This window comes from Lepisosteus platostomus, chromosome 13 (genome assembly GCF_059453375.1).
Source record: "Lepisosteus platostomus isolate fLepPlt1 chromosome 13, fLepPlt1.hap1, whole genome shotgun sequence".
Classification (NCBI taxonomy): Eukaryota; Metazoa; Chordata; class Actinopteri; order Semionotiformes; family Lepisosteidae; genus Lepisosteus; species Lepisosteus platostomus.
In genome coordinates this window covers 40470303-40483468 of record NC_142623.1, presented here as the reverse complement: position 1 = coordinate 40483468, position 13166 = coordinate 40470303, and the positions used below count along the sequence as shown (strand labels likewise).

Sequence of the window (13166 nt, the reverse complement as noted above, 5' to 3'; positions counted from 1 at the left end):
GTATCTTCTAAATTTTATTGAACACAAGCCTCTCAAGAATCAGTGGTTATCATTTTGTAGTGAAATAAGTCATTTAAAATGTAGGGGGGCAATACTTATACCCAAATTTGTATTTATTTCATTTGTAGTAGGAGAAAGTCAGTCTCAGTTTGACTACCACTGACAGCATTGTTTCATATTTAGAAAAATAAATGTCTTTCACCAAAACCAGCCCTATTCATTATGAAATCATTTGTATTTGTGTGTATGTATGAAATTGTTTTCTCAAAAACAATTTGTAAAATACACAAATGTCATTAAAGACACAGATGAACAGTGAAGTACAGTTTTGTAGGTGAATCCAGTTTAGCAATGCAACCGAATTGGAAATATATAGATAAAAAAGAACAACCCTCAGAAAACTGCATCCCATATTAAAATGCTACTATGATACAACCAGAAATTGTAGATAACATCTCCAGTACTTAGTGCCTTTACCACCATCAAGCAGCAGATTTCAAATTTTCAGTTGGCACATAGGGTGGAAATTTGATTTTTAGAGGATATTATTTCCAAAATAAAGAGCATTTACTTGTGTGGACCTCTGTTTAAAGTCTTTAGGGGATAAATGTCATACATTTTGTTTCAGTTGCCTTTCAGGTTAATTTCATTGTGTTCCGTTTTTGTGCGCCATTGTCTAGCATTCCACAATTAGCTGCAGAGTATGTTATCGAAGCACAAAATTTAAATTCAGATTGCAATCTGGTCTGATGATGGCTTTATCATATCGCTGTGTTCCCTGTGGCTTTCTTTGACCTGTTATGACTCCCCTAATTTGCAAACAATTGTAAATTCACTTTTATCACACAGTACAGATTTCCTGTTTAAGAATCTTGTAGTCTTGTAGAAGGTTACCCAGAATTAACATCTACATAGAGACCTAGCAATAGTAGTATTATGTAGGTAATGTTTATACATTTTCAATAAGCACTTTATCTTTAAAGGATTGCAATGAGTGGATCCTGACCTAGCTGGCACAAGGCAGGACCACACCTTGAACAGGATGCCAACCTTTAACAGACTACACACTTACACACAGACTCATACATACAGGGGAGGCAATTTTGAGATGGCAGTTACTGTGAGACTGTAGGAGGTGACCAGAATATGCAGAGAAAACTCAAGTGGACCCCAGGCCACAGTCGAACCAAGACCCAAGAGCTATGAGGCAGCAGTGATAACTACCACGTCACCATACTACCCAACTATACAGTATATGTGAATAAGGAAATGTGAAACCTTATTCTGGCTTTTCTTGTATAATTGATATTCTAGGCTTACTTGGTCTGCTTTTTAAAGATGAAATCAAAAATGAAAACCATTGGCCGTCATCTGACTTGGAACACTAATATTGTGTCACAGACACAGTCACCTGTGAACAATAACACCTGGGGAAAACCATTACAGTATCTTTCTGTGCTTCTGAACCAGAAAACAATGTGCTGTACTTGTGTCTTTTGGGTGAAGAGAAAAGGTACAGGTGAGCCCTAATTCAAAGACCTCTTTGAGGTTTTTTTCAGCAATCCAGAAGAAAAGGTTTTTAGACTCTCCTGTGCAGTCATCCTCAGTCAGGTGCCAATTGGAAAGGTCGAGCCGGACAGAATCAGTTAACCCAGCCTCATTCCATAAGAGCACGCATGTCATTTGCCTCATACTCTGCCTGTTCCCTGATCATCAGAAATCCTGTTTTGGAAAGCGGCTTTTTCCTTGGTAAAAGCAAAGGACCTGAGAGTTGTTGTCTAAGCAGTGAATTCTGACTACCATGCTTCTAATCCTGTTATCTGAAGCCATAAAGCTGGCACCCTTGTGACTCAGACAGAATAAATTTAAGCAGTTTTTTTTCTTCATATGTCCCTTGTTTAACTTTCTTTGGAAGCAGTAGGAGCAGTGTAGTCTTGGCATAGCTGAATGTGCTGGAATTATTAAGTCATACTGTACATCTGTCTTACCTTCACACAGTGGGAATAGCAGACCACATCCATTTTTCCATCTGTTTTACTGCTTTATATACCTTCTGATTTACTGGCTATCCTTCCAAATATTGCCATTTTAATTGCACAAATGATGTTGTTGTTGCAAGTGCAGACACTAGCATTCAGTGCGTTCATGGACATCGCAGATGATTGCGTCTCATATAATTACTCAAATTAAGGTAATGTTTGCCTCATTATAAGATGCCTCAGAAACCTTCATTCTAATCTCTCGATGAGTATTTTGATGAAGTAAATAGACACCCATTGTTTGCAAAGAATACATTGTGGTTCCTTTGCTGGACATTTAATAGACAGCACTGGCAAAGTACGATCTGGGTTAATTCTTGAGGGTGGTGCTCAGTGGTGTACTGTCAGAGGGCATTGGCAAGACCGTCATGACGTGTGTTTGGGCAGAAACTGTATGTTAGAACCCCCAGACTTGAGTTTACCAAGAGGCTTTTAGAGAAATGTCTTACAAGGTTTCACTGCTATGTGCCATAAAGAAAAACTCAGTTAAGTGTAATAAATCAAAATAAAATTATGGCAAAGCATAGAAAAGTTTCGCTACAGTGCATTAAATTGTGATAGAAGCCACAGGAAACTACGACGAATGTAAAACAGAAGTGTGTGAAACTCTTGGGAAAACAGTGAAATTACCAAGCATTTATCTTTAGTAAGGCTTCAAAGGGGATTGTGGAGTTGTGGCCCTGACACACAATTTGACATGTATTACTATTTTCTTAGTTCAAGGCAATTTACTGTCTATATTGATAGAGATTGACTGGCAGATCACAACTTTGCATCCTAAATGCCTAAGTAGTCTATGATATAACACGTAGAACATTAGTCATTCTTTGACTAATCAAATGACAGTATATCACATTACAGTCGGAAAAAATATGGACCTTAATCTTAACTGTTGTATTAGCTTGCCACCTAATAAAATTAACCGTATTTAAGCACTCAAAGCACATTGTAATACACTGAGGCTGTGCCACAAGCCTGAATTTTATGCTTCCTCCTTAAATTGTCTAAGATTGCTAATTTGAAAAGAAAGAAACATATTAACCACACATTGGTATTCACATCCCCAGTTATTCATAATAGGATAATTGACAGTCTCCTCTGTTTTCCGATTACTGGCAGCCAGAATGGATCTGTGAATAGGTCATGAATTAGTCCTAAGTCTGTGAGCATCAATTTGCAATGCTAATGGTATTATTGGTACAAAGGAATAATTGTGTGGTGGAAGAATCTGAATTAAATATTACATTGTGGCCCGCAATAAAAAAAATCATATTTTCCAACAGTGTTTAATAGAAGGATTCCTAACAAAAGGTTTAATGTGATTGAAAGTTTATTGCCTCTGTGCCACTGACTGTCTTAACCAGGGATTGGCTGGCTCAGTCCTCTGGTTTCATTGCTTCTCTGATCTTAATGACTTTATTGAACAATTATTTGGATAAGAAGATGAATCCCTCGTTTTTCTTAGGTCTTAATCTGTTAATTGAAAGGCATCTGTAAGACCTAAAGGTCTTCCTCCCTTGAGTTTCACTGCTGCTCTTCCTTGCCCTGCACCTTTTCAGGGGAATCAATGACCATAGTGTTTAATTAATTCAAGAGTTTGCAGACTTGGTGAGCTAGGTCAGTCATTGATACCACAGCCTTTCAGATCAAGTGAATGCCAGAGAAAAATCTAAAATGTGAAGTCTTTCTTTTTCAGATTATTCAATCACTGTAAATAAACTGTTGTTGGGCGTTAATACTGAGCATCCCATCTGCTCCTCCAGTAGCTTTCTTGTGCAATTGAAATCCCATCTTATTGTCCCGAAAGACAGAATGCCCACAGTCAAACCTAGATTGAGAGTAATTATATTATTTAAGAAAGGTAGAGATTCCTAATAAGTAATTAACAGGTTCCTTACTATATTAATTGAAATCAGCCTGCCCCAAACATGTTAAAAGGAGCAGAAAATTGAATCATTGAATCAAGAACAAAGATTAGCAAATTCCTCATTCCAACAAAATTAGACCCCTGTTCTAATCCCATTCTCATGGGAACATCTAACTAAGCATATAGCAATTATCAAAGCATGATTCACTGTTTAAGCTCATGTTGTTGTTTTTTAATATTTTTTTACTTTGCAAGAATGCTGAATTTCCAAGGAGGCGAACACATTCACCTTGGTAACTTCTGAATAAAATTAATAATAATACCGTTTGCTAACACTTTTCAAAAACAACTCACAGAACGCATGAAATGCCCTCAGTAGACTGGAGAGATCATTAGTATAGTTTTATTTTTGTATTGCCAAAAGAGAAGAACTTCTGGTCCTGCTTTAAACTATAGGCTGCAAATTTCCAATAAATTGTAACTTAATACCACAGGATTGTTACTTAGATACATTATGTTATGTGCTCCCTCAGAATCCCAATCAAGATCACATGCAAAACACTACATTTTAAGAAGGTTTACTGTAGCAATTGTATAATTATCTTACCTTGAAAGAGGTTAACCATTTTGTCACATCCTGGCCTTTCTAAATCCACCCATTTAGTACAATGTTGGTAAAAGTAAGGAACATCCCTATCTAGTAACCCTCTCTGCTGCCCCAGTTTGATAGAAATGATATTGATTAAATGACGATCATCATGAACACTGACTGTATGATTGAACTTATTTTGATGTCTGATAAAATGAATGATCACAGAAAAAGCGACATTTAACGGCACTGAAATGTCCATTCTGTTAATGTTAGATATTCCAAATAATACCTTCCTTTCCTGAAGTGGAACTGTTTGGTTTGCACACAAATGAAATTTCTTAGAGATTCATGACACAGCAGTAACCACTGCAGCGTGAAGCTCAATGTTATAGCTTGTGAATGGTTTTCCCCGTGAAACCCTGAGCGCACAGTTTAACTCTTCTGTTTCTGTGTTGGTTGCAGGAGGTGATGCAGCTGGAGAAGCAGCTGGGCGGACGACTTATTGATGAACCTCAAGTCCTTCTCTTCAAAGACAGTTACCACAACTTGCGTCTCTCCATCCACGACATGCCCAGGGCACACTGGAGAAGCAAGCTTCTTGCAGGGTACCAGGTATGTTACCCTTCCTGCCCCTACTGCCCCTATTCTACCCCAGTTGCTCCAGGGCCCCGAACACACACAGCCCACTCCCTTGACACTGTAGAACTCAGCCACGCCAAAATGCTGCATGTCTGCCAGGGTATGACACTAGATTTCAGAGGGGGTTGAAAGAAAGGGAACACAAGCCTGTTACATTAGCAGCTTTCGTTATCATGATCATGAGATGATCACATGGTGAAAGAGTTTGGAGATAACAAATTCTGAATGTGTAGCAGAGTGAAAAATGTTTTTTTGTAAGTGCTATTGGGCAGTAAACACAAGTCTCCATTTAATTTCTGCGGGTTAGGTTTAGTGATTTAAATGGAAGAAGCAGAATTTAGATGTGCCCTAGTTGTGCTATGTTCAAAAAGTGAACAAAGCACAAAGGCAGCATAAATATATAGATAAGAACATTTATTTCTGATGTAGGAGTTAAAGCAAACATTAATTTCAAAACAACCCTTCCCTTCCAGGGTCTATATACCTGGAGTTTACAGTACATTATGAAGATAACTGAGAGGGGGAAACCTGGCTTTCTACTAAGAAGTGTTTTTCATGTCTTTTTCTGAATTGTAATTCAAAAGTGATCCTATTCACACAAAATAGGAAAGACCTTGGAGTACTAGAAATTTCTATCTTGGCAAGGTTTATTTTTTACACAGGTAACAGTTAAGGTCTATAATGTATGTTTTTCTTTTTTTTTGTACTGCTTGAACGATCCATATAAAAAAAATCAGATTGTGTTTGAGGAGGTAGGCATTATATTTGCTTAATAGCATTCCTGGCCTTGGTTCTATGCTTCTATTGCCTTGAACTCAAGAGAAAATTGTATGTGACCTGAAGCTTAATATAGAACATGAAACAATTATTCTGGTAGTGTCGCTCTTAAAATGTAGAGAAACATTTTTGGTTTTTAAAAGGAGAAAGCTGACATTTCTGAGTTTTATTACTGCCCATTAGATACATGCAAATTAAAGTGACTTGGATAGGAAAGGAAACGTGCAGAACAAAGCCTTCTAATCCGTACGTCAAGCCCTGTCCCATAAAATCAAGCTGCTTTTTTGCGTAAACTTATGAAATGCCTAATGCTAGTGCAGTAACCTATTCTTAGCAAGAGCAATCAGCACATTCTGTAGAAATGCCTTTGATTCCATTGAAAGTGTTATTTTTCTTCTGGCACTGTGCACAAGCATCGCTTATCTTAAAACTGCAAATTTACTCGTTGTGCTCAAGCTGAGTCCTGCTGACAAGGACAATAGCTCCCCCTGTTGATCCTCTGCATGGTCTCGCATAAGTTTTCAACTTTATTTGTTCTTCAGTCTGTTTTGGTTGTTAAATTAAGTATCATATGCAGACATTTGGCTACGTTTTGCTGGATGATAATGAAGTTATCCATTCTCCCCAGCTGGCCTGGGAGGTGTTTTCTCATTCTCTTTAATAAAAAGAGGAACTTAGGGTGTAGACCGTTTATTTGATTTGAAAATGCAAGGAATGTGAGCAAGAAGGGGAATCAGATAGGAATGTTACCATAATTGCTTCAATCTGTTGTTGAGTATTTGGCTGAAAGAATCACCCTTGAATGAGGAAGGCAAGAGACCTTTCCACTGTGGGAAAAGTAAAGCTGAACTGTCCATCTTGGAACAGTTTGCCTAGATGCTAGTGAGAAATAAGAAATTTTGTTTCTTCAATTTTCTTGTGCATGAATCTCATGTGTTATAAGCATATTTGGGACTATTGTGTCTCAGAGTAAAAGACATAAATGCAGCAAATTTCTCACATTTTGATGTAAATGCATTTTTGCTCTGGCTGCATGACATTCACAAGATGTTCTGAAAGCCTGCCAGAAAACAGCAAAACATCATAACATGGCAAGTGTCACTTGATCTATGCAAATCTATGCAAGTGATTAATTTAACCCTGTAGAAATGAAAGGAACCTGCCCTTAACTAATCAGTCAACTGTCATTGTACTTTTCAACCTTGCACTCAAGTGTTTACTCCCAAATCTGCATCTTTTCAGCCTTCATCAAGCCTTTTTGTCATCTTGGAGGTAATCGCTTCACTCAGTGGTGTCGGGTCTCTTTCAACACTTCAAAACAATAGTACTAATGATCACTGTCTCATTCTCACTTACTAATAAAACTAGCGTAGACTTAATGGAAAAACCTGTATGACACTCGTTGTGTCATAATGCCTCACTCAGTGAAAGGTTTCTGTAATTAAAGATGATTTGATCTGAGTGTCTCATTGCTAACAAGGGACACAAATGCTGACCTTAATCTCTAAATTTAGTGTAATTTGCATCATTCCAATCCAAGTTAGTGCAGGTGGGTAAAGTTGGAAAACATGAAATATGCATCATATCTTTACTCCCTCTGAAGATGACATTCTCCATTTCTTATTGCTAAAGGGCCAACAGCTCTCGTACCTGTTATCAACGTCTGGGGCTTGGAAGCAGACAGGTGCCCCAAAAAAATGAGAAATTACTTAGAATTCTATATCTTTATCTTTGAATATTTGAGCCTCATTCCAGTGAATTAGCAATTCCAAATTTAAATGTAAAATATGAAATACAAATCTGACATTTGGGTAGAACATTTTATAACAATAATTCCCTTCGATGTCTGTAGTGTATAGTGTGGATTGCAGTTGTGCTAACTGTTCCCAATGATCAGGCTTTTTGAGACAATAAACATTTCTCTCAGGTTTCCCCTCACACTATTCCTTTACCCCATTTCCTTGTAAGTTATGATAGAGCACTCCTGGTGCACAAAAACAATCCCCTGGAACAGTTTTATTTCTTGTGAGACACTATGGATTACTAATGTCCAACCAGCAAACGTCATGTGCAGTGTCCGCATGGAGAACCCTTGATCTGAAGCTGCAGTGGATGGTGCTTCAGGCTGTGTCTAAGTTCTACCTCATGCATTTCTTCTGAAGGAAATCCCCTTCTATCACATCTGGAACGGCTTCCAGAGAAGCTTGCACTGCACCTTCACCCTGGAGCGACTCAGCCTCAACACGTGCGACCTGATGTGTCGGCTCTGCGTGTGGCAGGTGGAGGGGGAGGGGCAGAGCTTCAGCATCGACTTCAACGTCGCCAAGGTAACAGAGGGATGCGGCCTTTAGGCCCGCCTGCTTGAAGGCGTTTCCGTTTCTTCTCGAACGGATGCCTGAAGTCCGTTCGAGTTCTAACCTGTACGATTAAATCAGCATGACGTGTACTCACACGACAAGGACGTAGTGAAACTGGAGTCTTTTTACGAGAGGACAAGGGTATTTGTTTTTTTTCTTTCAAGCCCAGATTGGACACAGCAAAACCCCACATGAGGTGTTGCATGAAAGAGCAGACTTTAAAGACATCCACAAAAAATATACAGTAGTTGTATTCGGTTGTGTAAAAAGGACTCTGACATAATTTCTGAAAATAGAAACAATAAGACATCGTGTAGAGCTCAGTGACTGGGATCCCTGTGTTAGTAATAGGGTTTAGGCCAGATAATCTCTCTGTTAAAACTCCCAGATTCTCTTTCTAGTGCAAACGGCAATAGCTTATTCTTTCTTGATGCTCCACTGGTGATGTAATTAAATCCTAGACATGACAAAACAGATATAAATGCTGTGAGGTTGCAAAGTGTAGGATTTCAATAAATCACCACTGGTGCATTAAGGAGAATGTGGAGAGAATTATCGTGTTTAACTTTTTTTTCCATCTCGCCAACGCCAGATACCTTTCAGCATGTAATGGCTTACAGCTGAGAGAAAATCCAACCAGTGGAACAGCGGCTATAAAAATAGGTGTCGGCACAATTATGAATGATGCTTCAGAAAAACTGCCAGTTTGCTGCAGTCAGAAATTTAAAAAAGAGGCTGAATCCACACAAGGTGATGTCCCCTGTACCAATGTAAGGTGGACTAAGATTTGCACACAAAAAAACAATGTTCTATTTTTGCAAATTGACTGAGGTGATAACATCTTTTTCCTTTTGCCTGCTTGTTTTTACAAACAATAATTTCCACTATATAAAATGTCCTTGATTGGAACCCTTAAACTACAATTCCTTATGTCCGCATAGTCAGTGTGCTTCATGCTAAAAATATTTCACTTTTGCATGTATGGGATTACATTATATCATCATCTCAGTCCACCCCAGGATATCTGAAAGAGTAGGACGTGCTGTTTCTGCTTCCAATGAAATGTAACTCGTGAAGCACTGTGAGTGCTGAGTACTGATGTGCTATGTAATTTGTCTCCCCCAAAAAATAGAAAAATAAAAATACCTTCCATTAAGAGAGTGGCTTGTTGGGGTTCAAAAACATTGACTGCTTTATAGTATGAGAGCCCAGACATGTTCTGTTTAAAATGTCAATGGTTATTTACTGCTATCGAGTCATTACTTAGTAATTACATTGTTATTACTCAGCACGGACACCATTCAATCGCATCAAAGGTGAAACTGTACAATTTAAGATTGTTTTTCTGCGCAGTATAAATCGCCCACAGACAGTTTAAAGGTTTTGTTAGCATTAGCTTGCGTCAGAATTGTAGCTGCCAGCCCCCAACTTTGACCTGGATTCAATTTTCTTTATTTTGATCTGGCTTCCAGCTGGAAATAGTTTGGAAATTGCAGGTTTCCTTAGCTAGAGGAGAAATAAATGTATCTAAAATATATTTTGGTGTTGATTGATGGGCGGTAGACAGAAGTGATAGATCTAATGATATAATGAATATAGAGATAAAAGATATACTGAATACAGATAAGTGGATGTGATATCATAATTCGATTAATAGGAAATGTACAGTAATACCGTTTCTGAAGATCTCATCATTTCACACTGGAAGTATGATGAAAGCTGCTGTCTAGCTGCCTCTCCTCACCTCAGGCATCCTGCTGCTTCAACGAGTGGGCTGATGAAACTGTCCTTCAGTTGCTGTCACTGTCCTAGCTGATACAGCTCAGCTACAACCTCACCCGGTGTCTGCCGGGGGTGGTTTGCTTTGGATAGCGGGTTTTTTTTCCCCCTCCAAAAGCCAAACAGCCTTTGATTGACGGCAACAGTTTTCTTCCCCAAAATGAGCTTTATCCAGATACAAGCCTCCTTCGGCTGTGTGTCTGTGCCAATCAATAACACAGCACTGCGGAATTCCGATTTCCTGCTTTTCCCCCAGCTTCATTAGTAAAAAAGCTATTTAACCTTCTGGTCTTTTAGTCTCTGTACTTATTTATTTTACATCTAAGATTGGAAAATTAATATCCTCCAGGGTTTAAAAATGAATAATTAACTTCTTTTTCCTTGTCCTGTTATTTCCTACATTGTCAGTCCTCCTCTGATTTACTGCTTTACTGTGACTCTGTTGCAGTAAACGGTGAATTTTGCAGTGTTACTGCAGGGTTCCTGGGTTACTGCACGTCCATTTGACTGGTACAAGACTGCACAAAACAGCAACACCTGAGATTTGTTACACGGCCACTTAGTTGCGACCTCTTCTGAAATGGACTGAAAATTAGACTTTTTAATGAAATGTGGCAGGGGTATTCCCAGCATGGTGTATTTATAATTTAAAATATCAGATACCAAAACCTTGCGGAAATTTTCAGGAGGAAGAGTTGATGTGGTAGAGTAGGTGGCCTGTAAAAATCAAATTTTCAAATATTTAAAAAAATACACTGTACAGGATACTAGTAAATTGTCATGCCTGTCCCTAAGGACTGATTGTGCCTAACTGTAATTCTTGCCTTTTTGTAACAGTTGAAGTTTAACTATCCAGGACTGATCGCTCGTAATAAAGTTATACAAAAGGGCATATATACGTTCTTAGCCTGCTATTTCATCTTTCTCTCCCTCTCTGAATCTCTACATCTACAGGACAGCAGGCCTGTGGACGCTGACCTCCTTGGTTTGGACAATAGCGCTCCTGCCCTTGCCGGCCCCAGTGCATTTCAAATCCCTTACCTGATCCGACAGAAGATCTGCAGCAGTCTGGATGCCCCCTGCCCACATGGAGCCAATTGGCGATTGCTGGCACAGAGGCTCCAGCTTGACAGGTACAGATCAGCCATCAACCTGCTTCACATGGGTTTTGAGTGCCTCCCAGTGTACTGTTGGGGAAAAAAGAGTGGCTCCACGCTTCTTATCCATCAGTTTAATTTTAAAATCCCTTAAAACTATCAGATGCAAACCTAAACCCATTGCAGTCTGTTGCTTCTTACTGTAAGAGTTCACTTGTTACATACTGTAAGAAGACAGTGTTGAGAATGCTGTTGTGTATAATATGTGGCAGCAATGTTACTACCTTGTAGCCTGAAGTGTTTGGATCTGAGAAACAAAGTGCAGCTTGGCCAGGTCGATACTCTGATAGGAGATGTTGTTAGTTTTGATGAACAGTAGGAGACCCTCTTCATTTTTGGACCAGAATTTCCAATCCAGTGTTCCAGTAAGGAGACTGGAGACACTCTGCTGTAGCAGGTACCATCCATCACATGAAATGTGATCTGAGGTCTTGACTACCTTGGTAATATCCAAGGTACCTGTAGGCACTGTTTGTAACAGTAGGGGTGTTATCCCTCCATGTCTTGGCTAAATTCCAATTTTGGCAGAAAATCTAAGACCTTCAGAATTTTTTCTCTTAATGTAAATGATGAATTATTACTTGGTAAATTTCTCCCTTCTCCACCTGATCTTCTGTGTACTGAGGCTGCTGGTGCAGAATGGTCACCATATCTCAACCTGGTGTTAGTTGTGGGATTCTTTAACCCAGAATGGAAAAATGCAAGTGAATTATTATTATTATTATTTAAAGAATTTCAGAATAAAAAGAAGATAACTGATTTGTGAGATGTGAGCAATGATATCGTGATAAGTTTAATCGAAAAGAGTCAGAAATGTAAATGTGGTAACCCAAAAACAGCACGCAGCTGGTTAAATGCGTTTCTTGGAAAAAGAAAAAGTTTGTTATTTATGCGGCGCGTAGTGTATCAAGAGTGAGTGGATATGCCGACAGGTAGCTGTAAGATTCCCATTATGCTCCAGTTAAATCCTATTTCTGGTTTTGCTGAAGGCCTTACTACATGTTTCTAAGCTTGTGGCCTCCAAAACATATCTTCTTAAGTACAGAGGTCTGGATAATTAGGCTTGTGAAGGATTAAACAGTTCTGCTGTGGGAGTACTATCAGCAAAGCCCTGATGTTCCAGCTAGAGATATGACATTTAAAGACCTTCTCAGCCTACATTTCATTGCTTTAGATTTGATCCACATTACTTTTCAGATTAAAAAAATTGTTCCTGCATGTGTAATCAGATGTACATTGTCTATCTTGTCTCCTGTTTCACATTACACAAATGCAGTATTTACAGGGTGGTTACAGTTCTCTTCACCCTGCATGACGTTGCATTTCTAGACCACCACAGCTGGGAAATGTGATTAAAATGATCCAAAGACATAAGTAAACTAAGGTCAAGAACTTTCTTGTGCCGCATCAAGCATGCCGCTCTTTAAAGGGGTGGGACAAGCACAGTTTCCTTTTTCTTGGTAGTCTGCGGCACTCTGTATTCACTATGCTGATCAGATTTGCTTGTGAAAGCCCCTCCATCCCTCACATGCTCTATTTTAAAGAAATCAGGTATTAAAATATTTTAAAAATCTAAACCAGTAAAGAGTGTGCCCTGAATATTTTCTTCAAAAGCATCCACGATGCTTGCTGTATGAGGAAGAAACAGTAAGGTGAGGATGTACAACGTGAAGGTGATAAATAAGAAAGATGAGATATGGTGCCTGACTCTTCCCTGCCAATGTGTAAAATCTAAAAGAAAATGCCCTCAGAGTGCTTTAGACTCCAGTAGAGGATCCAGATTTGCCAAGCAGCAGGGCAGAGTTAGTGTTGTTTGAGTGCTTAGTTTTAGGGTTATCTTGTGGGGTTGCCAGGCTTGGAGCTGCTGAGAATTTAATGGAATAACTGTGTTGAGTACCCCCCCCCCCCACAGTAAATACAGCATGTTTTACTGTGGGGGGGAAAAGAGGGAAAAGTTCA

The 13166-nt window shown here is 39.0% G+C and overlaps 1 protein-coding gene across 2 annotated transcripts in view; it reads left to right on the top strand.

Moving 5' to 3' along the window:
* Positions 1-13166, top strand: part of unc5a (unc-5 netrin receptor A) — a 195953-nt gene that overhangs the window by 175646 nt on the left and 7141 nt on the right. For both annotated transcript variants that reach the window (XM_088604631.1, XM_088604630.1), the window contains 3 exons: positions 4961-5110; positions 8077-8241; positions 11005-11183. In XM_088604631.1, the coding sequence (XP_088460757.1) occupies positions 4961-5110; positions 8077-8241; positions 11005-11183 (494 nt within the window). The remainder of the gene's footprint in view (positions 1-4960; positions 5111-8076; positions 8242-11004; positions 11184-13166) is intronic.